Below are 18,453 nucleotides of genomic sequence, written 5' to 3' on the forward strand. Positions count from 1 at the left end.
AGCAGAAAAGATCCCACCCTAGAAGGCAAGTCAGAGATGCCACAGTCAACCCAGCCAACATCATGTCATAGTCCTTCCTGCCTTTCCCCTTAGGCCGTGCGTGTGTATGTGTGTGCATGTATTCATAACCAAGGGCTTGGTTTGGTTTAGTCACTAAGTCGTGTCTATCTCTTTTGCAACCCTGTGGACCTATTGTTACCAAGCCAGGTTCATTTGCCTGAGAACAAAGCAAGCCAAACAATGAGAGGTGGAGGTTTGCAGCAAAAAATGGTTTATTGTGAATCAGTCAAGTGAGGAGAAAGAACAAATCACAAATCCACCTCCCCAAAGACAAGGGACTCAAGATATTTATGAGACAAAGAAGCAGGGTGGCCTGAGGTATGGGGAACATGGGGAAAGGTGATTGTAGATTTTAAAAAGTGAGATAATTGTCCTTCTGTGCAGGCACAACTAAGCTACACGCTGCCTCCTGGGATACATGCTCAGAATTTGGTGGTATTAGCTCACTCTGGGGGCAGAGTTCTCGAGCTTCTGATGGCAAATGGTCACCGACCAAACACACATACCCAGGTACATGGTCAATACTGCCAACCAGTCTTAACTGGCTGGGGTGCCAACTGGACAGCTGACTCCAAGTTCCTGAAAAACAAACTGGGCAAACATCTCAAGACTCTTAGTGAGAGATACTATCCATAGTGGTGGTGAAGGGTCTGTTAATATTGTTTAGGCTACACAATGCTTTTTGTTAAAAAAACAAAACAAAGTGAGCTTGGTCAGTGAAGACAGGTTAGTTTTTTTATTTATTAAGCAAGTTATAGTTTAATGGATCTAACTGATAACTACCCTTGGTTTCACAGATTCTAATCCATCATACCAACTCACACATGGCTGTTACCTATGCCTACAGAAAGCCTGATTGTCCACCTGCCAGTCCTAAAACTTAAAAGTTCCACCAGGCACAAAAGTGCCCACTGGTCTCTCCTGATTTAGAAGTGCAGTTCATCTCTTGAATTTAATTCTGTTGGCCTTTACATCTACAACTTTATGCCGGATTTAAGGGAAAATGCAATTTTTGTTTTGTTTTTTGGCTGCATGGCTTGCAAGATATCAGTTCCCCACCCAGGAATTGGACCCAGGTCATGGCAGTGAAAGCCTGGAATTTTCTCCTCTAGACCACCAGGGAACTCCCCCAAATGCAATATTTAAAAATGCTATTTATCCTAGTGTTTTCTCAGTGTTTTAGAGCAATGATCTTTTGCAGCTTTCTATACCTCCAACCTGAAAATAGAATCAAAATAGGCATTTCTAAAAACTGAAATTAGACAAACCAGACAGTCCTTTCTTAATTAATATGAGTCAACCTAGGAGAAAGAGGAATCTACACTTCTCGATTTATCTTCCAACATGAAACACAAAACCCTACATTTTATGTTGTGTCACCGTGAGCACTCATCAACTAGATTTTAATGTTGTTTCTCTTAAGGATACTAAATCTGGTGACAGGTAAAACTCTGATATATTTTTCTTTTCACAATATTTCAGATTTTGAATATTTGAACTTTCCATCAGAATAATGTCAAGTGACAGCACAAAAGGTGAACATTCATCTAGAATTCAGCAGAAAAGTGATCCACAGCAGGTCTCTGATAGGATCTTTTTCATTGACGCTTCAAATCAGAGCTTGCTTACTATTCCAGCAGACATTTTAGCATTAAGAGAATTAGAGGAAGTGCATTTGGAAAACAACCTGATTGCAGAAATCCCCAAGGATATTCAGCATTTAAGGATGATCAGGGTTCTCTACCTGAACAAGAACAAACTGAAGAATCTATGCCCGGAGATGGGAAAGCTGAGCAACCTTGAGGGCCTGGATCTGAGCGACAACCCGCTGGAAGCCTCGTCCCTGCCTGTGCTTAGTGGCATCCGCCAGCTCCGCGAGCTTCGCCTCTACCACACCGACCTAGCGGACATCCCCGTAGTCATCTGCAAACTCCTTCACCATCTCGAGCTGCTCGGACTGGCCGGAAACCGCCTGAAATCTCTGCCCAAGGAAATAGTGAACCAGACCAAACTGAGGGAGATCCACCTGAAGCATAACCAAATTGCAGCGTTCCCTCTGGAGCTGTGTGGTCTCTACAACCTGGAGATCATCGACCTGGATGAGAACAAGCTCACGGTCATCCCGGAAGAGATCGGGAACCTGACGAAGCTGAAGAAGTTCTACGTGTCCTACAACAGCCTGGCTGTTCTCCCGGAGTCGCTGGGCCGGTGCACCAGGCTATCAGTGCTGGACCTCTCTTACAACCGCCTCCACACCCTCCCGCACACCTTGGGCGAGCTCTCGCAGATGACGGAGGTGGGCCTGAGTGGGAACCACCTGGAAAAGATGCCGTGCCTCCTCTGCAGGTGGACCTCGCTGTTCCTTCTCTACCTGCGCAACACCGGCCTGCGGGTGCTGCGCCGCTCCTTCCGGCGCCTGGTTAACCTGCGGTTCCTCGACCTCAGCCAGAACTTTCTGGAACATTGTCCGTTGCAGATCTGTTCACTGAAGAACCTGGAAGTCTTGGCCCTGGATGATAATAAAATACGCCAGGTACTGATTCCTCTCCTGGCTGTCACTATGCGGCCCGGCCCTACATTGGTGTGGTTCCGTGTCTAAACATCAGAAAATTCGAGCTGAGTTTATGAGTGAAAATCGGGATTGACAGATCTCTCCAACAAGGTCATCATTCATATTACCTTTCCCACCTGAATAGCAGTAGTAATCATAATGGTAGCTGATGTTTATTTGCAGTATGTAGGTGCCAGTCACTGGGCTAAATGTTTTTTGTGTATTATCACATTTAATCTTCACAATGACTTTTCTTTTATTTAAAGTTTTTCTTTTTTAGGATAGCTTCAGATTATAGTAAAATTGAGAACATATTTCAGAGAATTTTCATATATTCCACACTGAGATTCCCCAACAATTAACATCTTAGATTACTATGGTACATTTGTTACAATTAATAAGCCAATACTGATATGCTTTTATTCACTGAAGTCCATAATTTATCCATGTTTCCTTCAGTTCAGTCGCTCAGTCGTGTCCAACTCTTTGCGACCCCATGAATCTCAGCATGCCAGGCCTCCCTGTCCATCACCAACTCCCAGAGTTCACTCAGACTCGGGTCCATTGAGTCCGTGATGCCATCCAGCCATCACATCCTGGGTCGTCCCCTTCTCCTCCTGCCCCCAATCCCTCCCAGCATCAGAGTCTTTTCCAGTGAGTCAACTCTTTGCATGAGTTGGCCAAAGTACTGGAGTTTCAGCTTCAGCATCATTCCCTCCAAAGAAATCCCAGGGCTGATTTCCTTCAGAATGGACTGGTTGGATCTCCTTGCAGTCCAAGGGACTCTCAAGAGTCTTCTCCAACACCACAGTTCAAAAGCATCAGTTCTTCAGCGCTCAGCCTTCTTCACAGTCCAACTCTCACATCCATACATGACCACTGGAAAAACCATAGCCTTGACTAGACAGACCTTAGTCGGCAAAGTAATATCTCTGCTTTTGAGTATGCTATCTAGGTTGGTCATAACTTTTCTTCCAAGGAGCAAGCGTCTTTTAATTTCATGGCTGCAATCACCATCTGCAGTGATTTTGGAGCCCCCCAAAATAAAGTCTGACACTGTTTCCACTGTTTCTGCATCTATTTCCCGTGAAGTGGTGGGACTGGATGCCGTGATCTTCGTTTTTTGACTGTTGAGCTTTAAGCCAACTTTTTCACTCTCCTCTTTACTTTCATCAAGATGCTCTTTAGTTCCTCTTCACTTTCTGCCATAAGGGTGGTGTTATCTGCATATCTGAGGTTATTGGTATTTCTCCCGGCAATCTTGATTCCAGCTTGTGCTTCTTCCAGCCCAGCTGTTTCTCATGATGTACTGTGCATAGAAGTTAAATAAGCAGGGTGACAATATACAGCCTTGATGTACTCCTTTTCCTATTTGGAACCAGTCTGTTGTTCCATGTCTAGTTCTCACTGTTGCTTCCTGACCTGCATATAGGTTTCTCAAAAGGCAGGTCAGGTGGTCTGGTATTCCCATCTCTTTCAGAATTTTCCACAGTTTATTGTGATCCACACAGTCAAAGGCTTTTTGGCATAGTCAGTAAAGCAGAAATAAATGTTTTTCTGGAACTCTCTTGCTTTTTTCATGTTTCCTTAGTTTTGATCTAATCTTTTTCCCTTCAGAATTCCATCCAGGTTTCTACATTACATTTAGTTTTTGCATCTCAGCTCTTCTTGGCTATGAGAGTTTTTCAGGCTTTCCTTGTATCTGATGACCTTGCCAGTATTGAGGTGTACTGGCAAGGTATGCTGTAGGATGCCCCCATTATTGGAATTTGTTTGATTTTTTTCTCATAAGACTGGAGTTATTTATTATTGGGAGGAAGATTAATTTATACATTTGTAATACAGTCATATTGTCTTATCACACTCTCAAACATTACAATGATTTTTTTGATGTGAGTGATATTATCTTCAATGATATAGGAGGAGAATGAGGCATGGGGCTTTTAACATGTCAAGGCCACACACCTGTACCTGATAGAGTCAGAAAACCAATCCATAGCATTGGACTGCAGGGTTCATCTTCCAGAGTTCTAACACATGCAACCTTAGGCCCTAATGTTCCAAAATCAGATATCCACAAAACCAGATTAGTCCCCAGAGAAGCTCTCCCATGTGTGTGCAGGGTGGTGTGTGCAGATATTCATCATAGTATTGTTGATAATCATGGCTTACGGGCGATAATGTGAATGTCAGTTGGGAGAGGAATTTGCAAGTAAATTGTGGTATATTTATAAAATGGTACTATACAATAATTTAAGTGAACGGGAGTTATATGTGCCAATGTAGATCTCAAAATTGTGATGTTTATTAAAAAATAAGACACCTAATTGCAGAATATTGTGCCACATAGAAATCTTTAATCACACAAAACGACATACACAACATATAACACACATTTTATGTGCCCTGCATTGAAAGGTAGATTCTTAACCTCTGGACCACCAGGAAAGCCCCTTATTGTTTTTTAATATTTGAAAATTTGAAAGAACAGAGTTCTGTTAAAAGCAAAAGACTATTCTGGAGAGAAAGAATGGAAGATTTAGAAACCAACAACGCTAACCAAATAACATGTCTATTTTTCCTGGTTGTGAGCAACACTCTCATACATTATAAAAGTCCTACCTTTAAAGTTGTTTTTTGTTCTTTTTGAATCTTTTACTTGATTTTCAACTTTTAGAACTTAGGGATTTTTTGTTTTGTTTTCCTCACTGTTAGAGAGTTTCAAAACTGGAAGTAAGTATTTTGATGATTAAGATTTAGGAAGAGACTCTAGTACTTAATTTTGACCTCTAAAATCCATCTTGGAGGATTTTAGAGGTTCTATGAGAAGCCCTCTGCCCATCCCCAACTCTTCCGATGTAAGAATTCCTGTTACAGTGAGCAAAGTCTGTCAATTCCATAGTGGGAGTGAAAGTATCAGAATATAAAGTGCCCTTGGGAAGTATAACACATTTCACTTAAATCCTATTGAGTCATGCATGATACCTAATCCTCTCTTGTGAGACTTTTTAAGAGGTCAGGGTGGAGGAGAGAATCACACACAGATGTGTGTGTGATTAGCAAAGATTCAGTTCAGTTCGGTTCAGTCGCTCAGTGTGACCCCATGAACCGCAGCACGCCAGGCCTCCCTGTCCATCACCAAAGATTAGCCTCATCCAATACCAAGCTTTACTGCAAGTCAGACTGCACCGAAACGTGGATATGTTCAGTGTTATTATGTTGAACATGGAAATTTCCATGTACCAGTACTTATGATTCTTCAGTTCTTATGGTATTACTGAGTTTTTTGTCTTCCTTTCTGAATTTCCTATTATTCCAGTCCCTCTAGGAACCTCCCAATCATTTCTCTCTCTAATGACACGTGGCCTTTAAGCCACCTTCTTGTCTCTCCCACCCCAAAATTTACTGGATGGACTTTTGGCACTTGAAGCCTAGACAGTAGCTTTTTCGTGCCTAGTTGGAGGCAAAAATAGCTGACTTTTCGTATATACCTAGATGGATTTTATGTGTATGGTCCATTCCTATTGTTGACTGAAAAAGTGATGCACAACCTAAAAGTTGAGGACTGTGTTTTATTTGGTGGACACAACTGAGGACTTAAGCCCAGAAAGCAGCCTCTCAGATAGCTCAGAGGGACTGCTCCACAGAGATAAGGGAGGAGCCAGGAGATGTAGGACTTTTTACAACAAAGAACACGTAGTCAGAACTTCAGATGATTTAACTGTTAATTAAAGAAGTTAATTAACAAATTCTGACTTCCCTGGTAGTTTAGTGGCTAAGACTCTGTGCTCCCAATGCAGGGGGCCCAGGTTCTATCCCTGGTTGGGGAACTAGATTCCACATGCCGAAACTAAGACCAGGTGCAGTCAAGAAACAAAAACATTCATCCCTAAAGAAAACCAAATTCTCAAGTTAATGAATTCAGTACTTTTCTACATATGGGAAGATGCAAGAGTCTGGGTTCATTGAAATCATGTATTTCAATGATGTCATTGAAATCATTCTTTTGATATGAGCCTTAGCTATCTAAGGCCAGTATTCTATTCTTCCCATCCTGAGTCCCCTCAGGGTTCATGGTCCAGTGGCTGCAGTGGCTCAATGGTTGCTATGTCCTTTGTTTACTGATTTGGCAGGCAACAATTTACATTCACACTATTAAGGGAGAAAACTCAAGTTTCAGAATGGCTACAGCTCAGTTATACTGTCAGCAATAATTGTTCTCACCTAATGCTCTGCAGGCTTTCTGTACATCCAGATTTATTTCTGCTATAATATGACTATGATGGTATTAATTATTGGCTCTTGAATATCCTGGAAAAAAATCTTTAAATATTCAGTGGGCTTTTGAAAAAGTAATGCTAAACCTATGAGCTGAGAACATAGCAATACGAATGAAATGACTGGGTTATAATGAAGTGGTTAGGTTGCTAAGTCTTTCCCTGTTATTTAGGACTGCACTAAATGCAGGTGCTTTGCACTGAAGGAATCAAGGGCCTGTTGAAGAATTTTGAAATGGCCAAAAAGGAAAGCTTAAACATCAGTTTCTCTGGACGTTGACTTGTTCTGAGTTTTCTTTTTCTAGATGTAAATAAAACTGAAAAAGTTTTATAACTTTTTAAGAAAATGAGCCCTCACCTTACATAACAAAGAGGAAAATGTCTTATGGTTTATTCCAAGTGTTTGAAACTTTTGCCTATAGGTCAAAAGAAAGCCTACTATGGGGATAATCTATTCACTAATTATTTACGTATTCCACCCATTTAGGGAGAGTTTGGGTTGAGTTGAACTCTACTAACCATTCTCATGAAAAATAGAATGGCAGGTTAGGGAATGGGTGGAAGGAAAGCCAAGGTTTAAGCAGGGACCTGTGAGGAAAGGTTGCCCAGTGAAGAATAGAGCCAGGTAACAGAAGTGGTTCAAAATGAATTAAGTTATTAACATTCAGAGTTGGGCCTTTTTTTCCTACAAGAAAATGTGTATCTATGTAACTCATTCACTAGGGTGATTGTGTCATGTATTTAAAGAATGAGATTTTCCATGTGGTTCCAGAGGGCCAGCAAGATGTCAATAGGGGATGTATTAGTAGCACAGATTTTGACAGGAGAAGGAAATCCAAGTATGTAGAAGGAAATCCAAGTGGTCTTCATCCAGTGATCTTTTCATCCCAGGAGGTAGTGTTTAAATAAGAGCTGGATGGCTAGCTATGGGACATATCCAACCGCTATAGTAGAGGGTAAGAGCAGGGACCTTTTTAAGGCCTTCCAACTCTGAAAGTCTAAGAATCTGTGCAAGGCCTGCCTAATACACGTAGCCTTGGGATTCACTGCAGGGCAGAAGATATGATTATAATGGTCTTCATTGTTTCCTTCCAACTTGTATTTTAACTAAAGTTTCAAAATTGCTGACCTAAAGCCTTTTAGGATGGACATCACATCACTAAATTGATCAGTGCCAATAACTGAATTAATTATGAATATTATAGTTGCAATAATATACTAATAAGCTTTGTACATTTTCTTTCAGTAGTGTCAAGCATTTGCTACACCATAGTTGAAAAATTTGCAATAACATAGGTTAAAAATTGCTCTAACTTTATCCAGAGCATGAAAGTAAAGTGCACAGAGGTTGGGGAAAAAATAGAACTCCAGACTTTAGATCTACAAGTACAAATACTATAGATGCAAACATATGGGCCAGCTTTGCATCTGCAGGAGATGCTAAATTGTTCCCTTTAAAAAAAAATCTTCCTCAAAACTAAAAGCCCAATTTATTTTCTTACTTCTAAAAATAATCCTGATCTGAAACTTATCTTTTTGAAATATTTCCAGTTACCTTCAGACTTCGGTTTACTTTCAAAACTGAAGATTCTTGGACTAACGGGAAATCAGTTCTCTTCATTTCCGAAAGAGATTCTTTCTTTAGCATCTTTAGAGAAGTTATACATTGGCCAAGATGAGGGAGCCAAGCTTACCCATCTGCCAGAATGCATTAAGAGACTAGAGGTAAGCCTCCCCAAATGAGCAGGCAAAGAAGTATATGCCCACCGACTCCTTGGCTAATACTGAGAAAACATGGTTGTATTCTCATAGGTTGCATGTGGAATCATCTATACTAGATTTCTAGCTCCCAACAAGAAGTCATTATTACACTTTGAGGCTTCCACTGTCTTCCTGAACAACCACAGGATCCACACTTGAAGAACATTTTATTGTGACTGGTCTTGGATATGTCAGGGCATACTCATTCCTTTTGTGTGGCTTGGCATGTTTTATTTAAAAAATTGAGCTATACCACTCTCCAATTAATTTCCACTTTTTAAAAGTATTCTCTGAAAGTTGTACTACTCTGAAGTTAAAGTGTCATATAGATGATGTGGCCAGGAATCTGCATTTTGCATGAGAGAGTCTGATTCCCCTTCCTGCATGGTGGAAAGCATATCATGATTTATTTAACCATTGCAACAGGTTCATGCTGAAGATGGGTCCACAGCACTAAACCCCAGCAAAGCCACATAACATTATTCAAAGTAGCTATACCAATGTGTCTTTATGTATGCATGCTTTAAAGCATGATTTTTTCATGTTCCTGGTGCTACACTTTTAATAATAATAAAGTAGGTGTAAGCCACTACATAGCTCCCAGTCATGGAACTGAGTAATGACGTACACAGCATAGGTACTTCTCACCTATTCCTAATTCTTCATTCCTTTGCTCTGTGTTCACAGAACTCCTTTCATCAATTTGCTCCTTGTCCATGTCATGCCACACTCTCCAGAATCTTAGGGTGAAATGCAAACATTAAATTTTTACCCAGTGAATCTGAAAATAGTCAGCCTATTCTCTGTACATTTTGGCTACTTCCACATGGGCGATGTTGGATTGATAACTGAGGCAATTACAGTTCTATAGCAACTGCCACAGATAATTAGCTATTAAAAGGGAACAAATTATATTTGTAGTTAAATGATCCAGATTGTTTTTCTGCATTAAGTTCTAGTGAAACAAATAAACACTAGATTCCCATGTTCTCTTTTCCCTACATACCTGGGAACCATGACTAATGGCTTATCTCAAGAATAATTATATTTTTTTGTTGATGATTCTTTAAATGTGCTTTCCCCTTAATCCTAATGAATAATATTCCCACTGAAAGAACATGGGAACTCATAGGTGATTCTAGTTACCATTATTCTTTTATTATGGCATGATAACATACTCTTCTGTTATTCAGAATCTTAAAGAGCTATATATTGAGAACAATCATCTCGAGTACCTGCCCGTATCCTTGGGATCAATGCCTAACTTGGAAATTCTTGATTGCCACTGCAATCTAATTAAGCAACTCCCAGATGCTATTTGCCAAGCACAAGGTGAGAAATCTTTGTAGATCTACAACCGAATGGAGTTTGACAAGCATTTCCCATGATGGAAGGCATCCTTGTACTACTAAAGATCAGTCTCAGTGTTGAGGAGACTTCTCTGGTGGCTCAGACGGTAAAAGCTTCTGCCTACAATGCGAGAGACCTTGGTTCAGTCCCTGGATTGGAAAGATCCCCTGGAGAAGGAAATGACTACCCACTCCAGTACTCCTGCCTGGAAAATCCCATGGACAGAGGAGCCTGGTAGGCTACAGTCCATGGGGTCGCAAAGAGTCAGACATTACTGAGCAACTTCACTTTTCAATGTTGAGAGCTTAGACCTACCACGTAATCTCCTTGCAGAGCTTCTTAGTTGGTGATACAGGGAAGGCAAGGTACCTGATTGGTACAGCTAAAAGCCTCACAAAGGCAGTTAGTTTATTGGGAATTGAAAAGAAAATATCAGCCGCTATGAAGATTGGCATTCATCCTCATAGCCATTATACTGTGAACCAGAACTTACTGAATACCTATTATCTGCCAGAATTTGGGCTTGGGGGTCCTGTAGTAAATTTGCATTAGATCACTAAGTCACTTACGAGAGAAAGGAAAAGGATTGACCCAGAGTAATAAAATTAGCAAGGCAGTTGGGGCTGGGGGTGGTTGGGAGTGGACCTATTTGATTGACATGAAAAATCATACATCATTCATACTTGAATATGCAAAGACTTTCCACTAGGCTAAACCACTCTGTATTTGTAAAATTAACAGGTTTTTGCTGAGATCCTCCTAGAACCAGATTTTTAAAAATGTTTCTTTGCCATACTGTGCTGAATCTTCAGGTTTATAGATATATTTTCAAACTGTGACTATTTAATGAAAGAAAGATGAAGAAATATAAGTGGATTCTGTTGCCTACTCATGGGACATTCCAAGATTAGCAGCAGGACTTCCCTGGTGGTCTAGTGGTTAAGAATCCACCTGTCGATACAGGAGTCACGGTATCAATTCCTGGTCTGGGAAGATCCCACAAGCAAGTAGGCCCATGTACCACAACTACTGAAACCCAAGCTTCCTACAGCCAGTGCTCTGCAGCAAGAGAAGACACTGCAATGAGAAGCCCAGACACCACAACTAGGGTGTAGCTCCCAGTCATTGTAGCAAGAGCAAGCCCACATGCAGCAACCAAGACCCAGCGCAGCAAAAGATAAATTTAAAAAAATAGCATGGCCACAGGGTTGGATCTGCGACATTCCTTAGTCATCTCCTGATTCTGTCCTTAATCTTTGGAGGAATGGAACATTCTCAACATTTTTTAGTATTTACTATTTTCCTGTCTCTAACACTTATTTACACTGACTTCAACAACTTTGAGTTGTTATAAAACATTAAATTTTTTTGTTACATGGTCTAACAGGAAATAAGCATTTCAAAGTGTTTGGACTAAGCAATGTATGCTTTAATTTTGCTAGTTTTTAAGACAAATTCATTATTTTTTAAAAAATAATTTCAGCTTTGAAAGAATTACAGTTCGAGGACAACTTGATCACTTATCTTCCGGAGAATTTGGATAGTCTGGTGAATCTAAAAGTTCTGACACTAACGGGCAACCCCATGGAAGAACCCCCAATGTCAGTGTGTACCAAAGGCACTGAGGCTATATGGGAATACCTTAAAGAAAGGAGAAATATGAAAGAATTGGCAACAAAGGTAAAATAAGCAATGATTTTGGATAACATAATCACAGTTGCTCGGAGTAGGGTATTGCTAAACTTTACAGATTATCCTATAGGGCTGCTCTTTACACATCTACATTTTGAGAATTGTGATTCTTACTTATTGAATACTTTTACAACCCCAGGCCTAAGCAAGAGATTTTTAAACAAAAATCCTAGCTTTTTTTTTTTTTTGTCTTTTCTGTTCCTTTTCTCTTTGTCAGATAAGAAGCCAACAAACAGGCAAAAGAAACCAAAACTTCAAACCCCCCAAATGATCTAAAACTGTTGGACTAGTCACTGGAGTGAAAGGCTTACGTTAACTCAGATAAGCCTGAAAAGTTAAAAATGAAAGTATTGTGGAGCACAGGTCTAGAGGCCAGAGTTCTGCTCTGCCACCAACATAGCATCAAAGGGTTAAGATCCTCATTGCCCACTAAGCCGGTGGAGACATAAGGATACCCCAGAGCCCAGGAATGTGTCCATTACAATAAGTATTCAGTATTCTTCATTCGGCTGGTCCAAGCCTGCAGCATCTCACACCCAGATGACTGCATTAGCCCTCCAACTAGTGTCCCTTGTTACTTGCCTGCTTCCCCTACCGTATATATTCTTCCACTGAGCAGTCAGACCTACGCTGTTGAAACATAGGTCAGATCTTGCTGTACTTTGCTGAAATCAACAACTCTCCATTTTACCCCAAATAAAAATTAGTCTTTGGTCTGTAAGACCCTTTATCAATAGCCCTCAATCAAATCAGACCTAACACCCTCCCTTCTCTAATAAATATTATGTGAAACTTCCCTTACTCTTTTAAAATTAGACTCATAGATAACATAAACTACCACAAACATAATTTTAATAAATCAAAATAATGCCCAAACTGTAATACAAAAGAAAAGTAGTTTATATTGAAATATTAATTTTAGTATGTATATACTCAGGGATGACTACACTGGAAGAATGAAATTACTTACTACTTTTAGGATACTTCCTAGAAGTATTTTGAACAATGTACCCCCTTGCACATTTTAAAATTGATATTAGACCTTTTTGTGCCATTAAGTTTAGTCATTGCAAAGGATTTACTTTGATATCAGTCAACATCAATTTACAAAATATTTGAACAAAGTCTTACTTTACATGCAAAAATTTTGTCATTTATTTTTCTTCTTGAACATGTATTTCCATTCCACTTTTCCTTTAGAATTGACCTTAATATGTGTGTGTATATATATATAATCTAAATAATTTATAGATCACCTTTCATATTTCTAGGCCACAAATATTTTATGTAAATTAAACTTTTTTTCTATGATCATAGCATTTTAACATTCTGGATTGAGTCTTTGTGCAATTAGTAGTAGTATAAAATTGACCAAAACAATATAAAATCTAGTATAAAATTTGATATTCAATTATTTGATATATAGGATTTTTGGAAAGATTTTTTTCACATAGTTTATATGTTGTTGTTGTTCAATTGCTAAGTTGTGTCCAACTCTTTGTGACCCCATAGACTGCAGCAAGGCAGGCTTCCCTGTCCTTTATTATCTCCCAGGGCTTGCTCAAATTCATGTCCATTGAGTTGATGATGCTATCTAACTATCTCATCTTCTGCTGTCCTCTTCTTTTGCCTTCAGTCTTTCCCAGCATCTGGGTCTTTTCCAATGAGTCAGTTCTTCACATCAGGTGGCCAAAGTATTAGAGCTTCAGCTTCAGCATCAGTCCTTCCAGTGAATATTCAGGGTTTATTTCCTTTAGGATTAACTGGTTTGATCTCCTTGCAGTCCAAAGGACTTTTAAGAGTTTATATGTCCTTGCATAAATATTACTTATTGCTAGAATGAAATAGGGTTTGGCATCAGTTCCATTCCTATTTTTTATTTTACAGAGGAAATACTGAGAAAGCTTGTTCAAATTCATAAGTTGACAAGGAAAAGAATGGAAAAATTTTGTTGGCCTGTATTGTTTTGCTTTAAATGGCAGTGCTTCACACATCTCTGAACTCCTTCCAGATATAGCCCTCCGAACTTAGATAGTAGGCTCTCAAGTGACAAATCAACTTCAATTTTCTCAAAGGCAAAGAGCTGGAAACCACCTCTCTTATAAAAGGATTGGTTACCCAGTCCTTAGAGCCAACATCAATACTGCTATTTTGAATTACCCCTTTTTCAGTACCCCCGAGGTTTTTGGAGTCTTGGGCAACCCACCCTGGTCAGATTCAAATGGATGAGGGGCTGCCAAAGGGGCAGTTGGGGAGGGGTGGTGGGACTCGAGGTGGGACTGGAGGGTCAGCAATTGTGTTCCTTGGCAGACATATTTTAGGGAGGGGGACGGGTGAGAGTGGAAGCTCTGGAAATGTGTTGCTTCCAACCCATCCAAGCCTGCACAAGCTTGGAAAGTCTCTGTGGACCAGAGTAAGTGGCACACAATTGGACTCTGTTGAGTCTTAACACGCAAAAAGCCTTGTGAGTTTCCGGAATCACTCTCCTGGGCACTGCTGCTTCCCTGGAAAGTCACCGCCTTAGCTGGTCTGCCACTTGCAGGCTCCATCTCATCCTTCCCATTTTTGCTTTACTCCAAGGCTCATGTGTGCTCCTGCCTCTCTGTCCAGAGGTGTTTCCCCCTGGGTGTGAGCAAGACTGTGGCCCTCACTTAGTTCAGTCTCTGTTCAAATATCCATACACCTGTCCTCAAGCCCCCTTATATAAAACAGCATACCTCCACCCACCTCATTCATTCATTCATTCATTCAACAAATATTTATCGAGCTGCAGCTATGTACCTGGCACTGTTCTAGGCACTGGAAATATAATACTGAACAAAATGGGCAAATATTTCTGTCCTCATATTGCTTAAAGCCTCATGTGGTGAGAGTAAGAACATGTAGTGTAACACATAATATATGTTAGAAAGTTATTTCTAAGTGATGTTAGAAAGTGATTATGTTGTTTCTAACATAATCATATATTAGAAAGTGATTAAGTGGTATTGGAAAAAAGTTCAAGCTAAGGGGAACTGAGGTTGCCAGAAGTTGTGTGTGTGTGTGTATTATAGGGGTTTTATTTTATTTTATTTTTTGGTCAAACATGTATTTAGATAGGAAAACCTGGTAGGGTTCAGACTGCTCTTCCATTTCACTAGACTGCTAAAGTAGCCACTTACTCTATTTAGTCTCCTTCCATCTGATCTTGCTCTATTAGCTTTTTCTTCCTTTTATTTTTAAAAAATTTTTATTTTATATCGGGGCCTAGTTGATTAATAATGTGTTAATCTCAGGTCTACAGCAAAGTGATTCAGTTATACATATACATGTGTTAATACCCTTTTTCAAATTCTTTTCCCATTTAGGTTGTTACATAACATTGAGCAGAGTTCCCTGTGCTATACAGTAGGTCCTTGTTGGTTATCCATTTTAAATATGCAGTGTGTACACGTCCATCCCAAACTTCCAACCTCTCTCTCCCCCCGACCCCTCCCCTCTGGTGACCATAAGTTTTGTTTCTAAGTCTGGGAATCTATTTCTGTTTTGTAAATAAGCTCATTTGTATCTTAAAAAAAAAAAAGATTTATAGAGGTTTCAGTTTAATGAGATGGTCAGTGTGGGATTCTTTGGGAAATTGACTGTCTCGGGCAATTATTATAATATATCATAGACTGGGTGGCTTGAACAACAGAAATTTATTTTCTCACATTCTGGAGGCTTGAAGTCCAGGATCATGGTGCCAGCATGGTGAGAGCTTCCCTTCTCCCCTCACAGATGCTGCCATTTCACTGCATCCTCCTATGACAGAGAGAGCAAGCCACCTGCTCTTCTTGTAAGAGCACTGATATCATCATGAGAACCTCACCCTTGCAACCTTATCAAAACCTCATTACCTTACAAGGCCCTGTCTCCAAATACCAGCACATTGGGGTTTAAGACTTCAACACATGAACTGGGGGACACATAACTCAGTTCATAGCAATGACAGTCAAGCAGGTTCTTGAAGAAGTGGAGGCATGAACCATCTGAACATTAGGAAGAGTGTTCCAGGCAGAGAAAGCAGCAAAGGCCGAGGCCCTGAGCTGAGATGGTGCCTATGTGCATCTGAGCAGCAAAGAGGGCCTGCATGGCTGGAGTGAGTGAGCAAGGGGAGAGTGAAGAGGTCCGGAGGGTGGGGGAAGATTGATAGGGCTTTGTAAGCAAATGCAAGGACTTGAATTTTGGGTTTTTGTTTGTGTTTTTAAGAAGTGGATTTATTCAGAGAGATACACATTCCAGGTGGTGCAGTGGTAAAGAATCCATCTGCCAAGGCAGGAGATGCAAGAGACACAGGTTCAATCCCTGGGTTGGGAAGATCCCCTGGAGAAGAAATAGCAACCCACTCCAGTATCCCTGCCTGGAGAATCCCACGGACAGAGGAGCCTGGTGGGCTACAGCCCGCGGGGTTCCAAAGAGCTGGACAGGACTGAACTGACTGAGCACACACGTATACACATTCCACAGACAAAATGCTGTTGGTCTCAAAAGGGGAAAAAGACCTCGGGAGAAACACTCCACAGAGAAAGCATGGGCTGTCTCAGAAGGCAAGAAACCAGGACTTGAGTTTTATTCTGAGAAAAATGGGGAGCCACTGGCAGTTATGAAGAGTCTACTAGAGAAGAGATGTTCCTGAGTGGATATTAGGAAAGAAGATCTCAAGAGCAAGTGAGGGCTGTATAGCACAGTGGACTCTGCTCAATATTATGTGGCAGCCTGGGTGGGAGGGGAGTTTAGGGGAGAATGGATATTTGTATACGTTTGGCTGAGTCCCTTCATTGTTTACCTATAACTATCACAATAGTAATTGGCTAGACCCCAATATAAAATAAGTTAAAATTTAAAAAATAGAACAAGTGACAATTACCTGTAGGTGGGAGCACAGGTGGTCCCAGAACAAGAGAGAAGGCAGAGTACAGGCACACCCATTTCCCTTGCTGCGCACTGTTACCTCCGTGGCACTTGTCACCATCTGTCAAATTATACAGTCACGTGCTTCTTGTTTATTGTCTTTTCCCCTCACTGGAATGTGAGCTCCACCGACTCAGTGATACTGGTAATTCAACTGCTGTTTCCCTAGAACCATGCCTGGCATGTAAAAGCACCAAATACTTTAAAAACCCTTTGCCTGGATGACTGGCCAACTGAGAAAGAGGGAAGATAAGGTTTAGAGTTCTAGCTATATTCCATTCTCCGTATTTTGAAAATCACATATTGCATACCAGAACAAAGAGCTGTAACCGTCTCCAGTCCATTGTGATATGAGCTGATGCTGTTCTTATTTTCAGATTCAGGCTTGGTGGCGTGGAATGATGGTACGCAAAGGACTTGGGAAATTTGAAGAACTGCTAAAATTGCAAAAGAAGGGAAAGAATTCTCCAAAAGATAAGAAAGGAAAGAAAGATGTAAAAGGAAAACCTGTAAAGAAAAATAAATAATTCTATAAATGTATGAATTGAGGTACTGAAACCTGGTGGATTAAGAAGGCAAAATTTCTAGGAATTAGATGCCTATCATACAAAAATTACTCACAGTTACATGTAAAAATAAAGATTCTTTTACTGAAATGTTTATGGATAAAATGCTTTGATGTCTGGGAATTGCTTCAGAATAATATCAGAGAGAGGTAAGCATAGATGATCCAAATGAACCAATATGTGTGCTTAGTCACTCAGTCATGTCTGACTCTTTACGACCCCATAGTCTGTAGCCCACCAAGCTCCTCTGTCCGTGGGATTATTTTCCAGGAGCGGGTTGCCATTTCCTTCTCCAGGGGATCTTCCCTACCCAGGGACTGAACCCAGGTCTCCTGCATTGCAGGCAGATTCTTTACTGTCTGAGCCACCGGGGAAGCCATAAAATGAACCAAGATCAGCCATAAATTGGGAATTGTGAAAGCATGTGATAGGTACATGGAGGTTCACTGTACTATCACGTCTGCTTTTAAAACTCTTACTTATGAAACAATTCATAGCACGTTCCAAAGAAACGTACAGAAAGGTCCATGCACCCTTCACCCTTCCTCAGTGTTGACATCCTCCATGACTATGGGAAGGACAGCAGTACCATCCACGGAGCTTATTCAGATTCCATCACTGTACATGCACTTGTCGCTTGTTTGTGTGTGTGTAGTCCAGTGCAATTTTCTTACATGTAGCTTTTGTGTAGCCACCACTACAATCAGGATAGAATTTTTCTGTCACCACTGTGCTATTACTCTTAGTCACACCTACCACCTATCTCTCTTCCAGTCCCTAACCTGTAATTTTGTTATTTCAGGAGGATCATATAAGTGGAATCACATAGGAAGTAACATTTGGGGACTGGCCTTTTTATTTTGCATAATTCGCTTCCAGTCCATCCAAGTTGTGCATGTAACAATCGTTCATTCCTTTCTGGTTGCTGAGTCGTATTGCATAGTTTGCTCACCATTCACCCATTGAAAGGTGTTTCTCTGTTTCCAGTTTTTGGCTAGTTTGAATAAAGGTGCTCCGAACATTTACTCAGAGAAGTGAAGAATCATTACCTAAAACATCCCCATTTATACTAATCAAGACCTCCTTACCCTGATGACTTTTTCTGTTGGAATAACATTGATTTCAAATTCAACATGTCCTTCAAGCAATGATTATAATAAGAATTATTACTGTAGCAAGAAGAAAGCAAAACATGATCTGATTAGAATATATCAGAATAGAAATGTGTGAGCAGATCCCTCTGCCATGCAATGAATTTCATGCTCTA

General features: G+C 40.4%; 1 protein-coding gene across 1 annotated transcript; it reads left to right on the plus strand.

Moving 5' to 3' along the window:
• The first annotated feature begins 1,573 nt into the window (after positions 1-1,573).
• LRRIQ4 (leucine rich repeats and IQ motif containing 4) lies at positions 1,574-18,224 on the plus strand. Its single transcript, XM_040248623.1, is given in 9 exon segments — positions 1,574-2,101; positions 2,103-2,192; positions 2,194-2,439; positions 2,441-2,593; positions 8,440-8,613; positions 9,843-9,981; positions 11,483-11,679; positions 16,998-17,129; positions 18,174-18,224. Coding segments are annotated over 9 exon segments (1,710 nt in total).
• Positions 18,225-18,453: the final 229 nt, after the last annotated feature.

The sequence above is a fragment of the Oryx dammah genome, unplaced genomic scaffold, assembly GCF_014754425.2.
Source record: "Oryx dammah isolate SB20612 unplaced genomic scaffold, SCBI_Odam_1.1 HiC_scaffold_2, whole genome shotgun sequence".
In the NCBI taxonomy this organism is placed as follows: Eukaryota; Metazoa; Chordata; class Mammalia; order Artiodactyla; family Bovidae; genus Oryx; species Oryx dammah.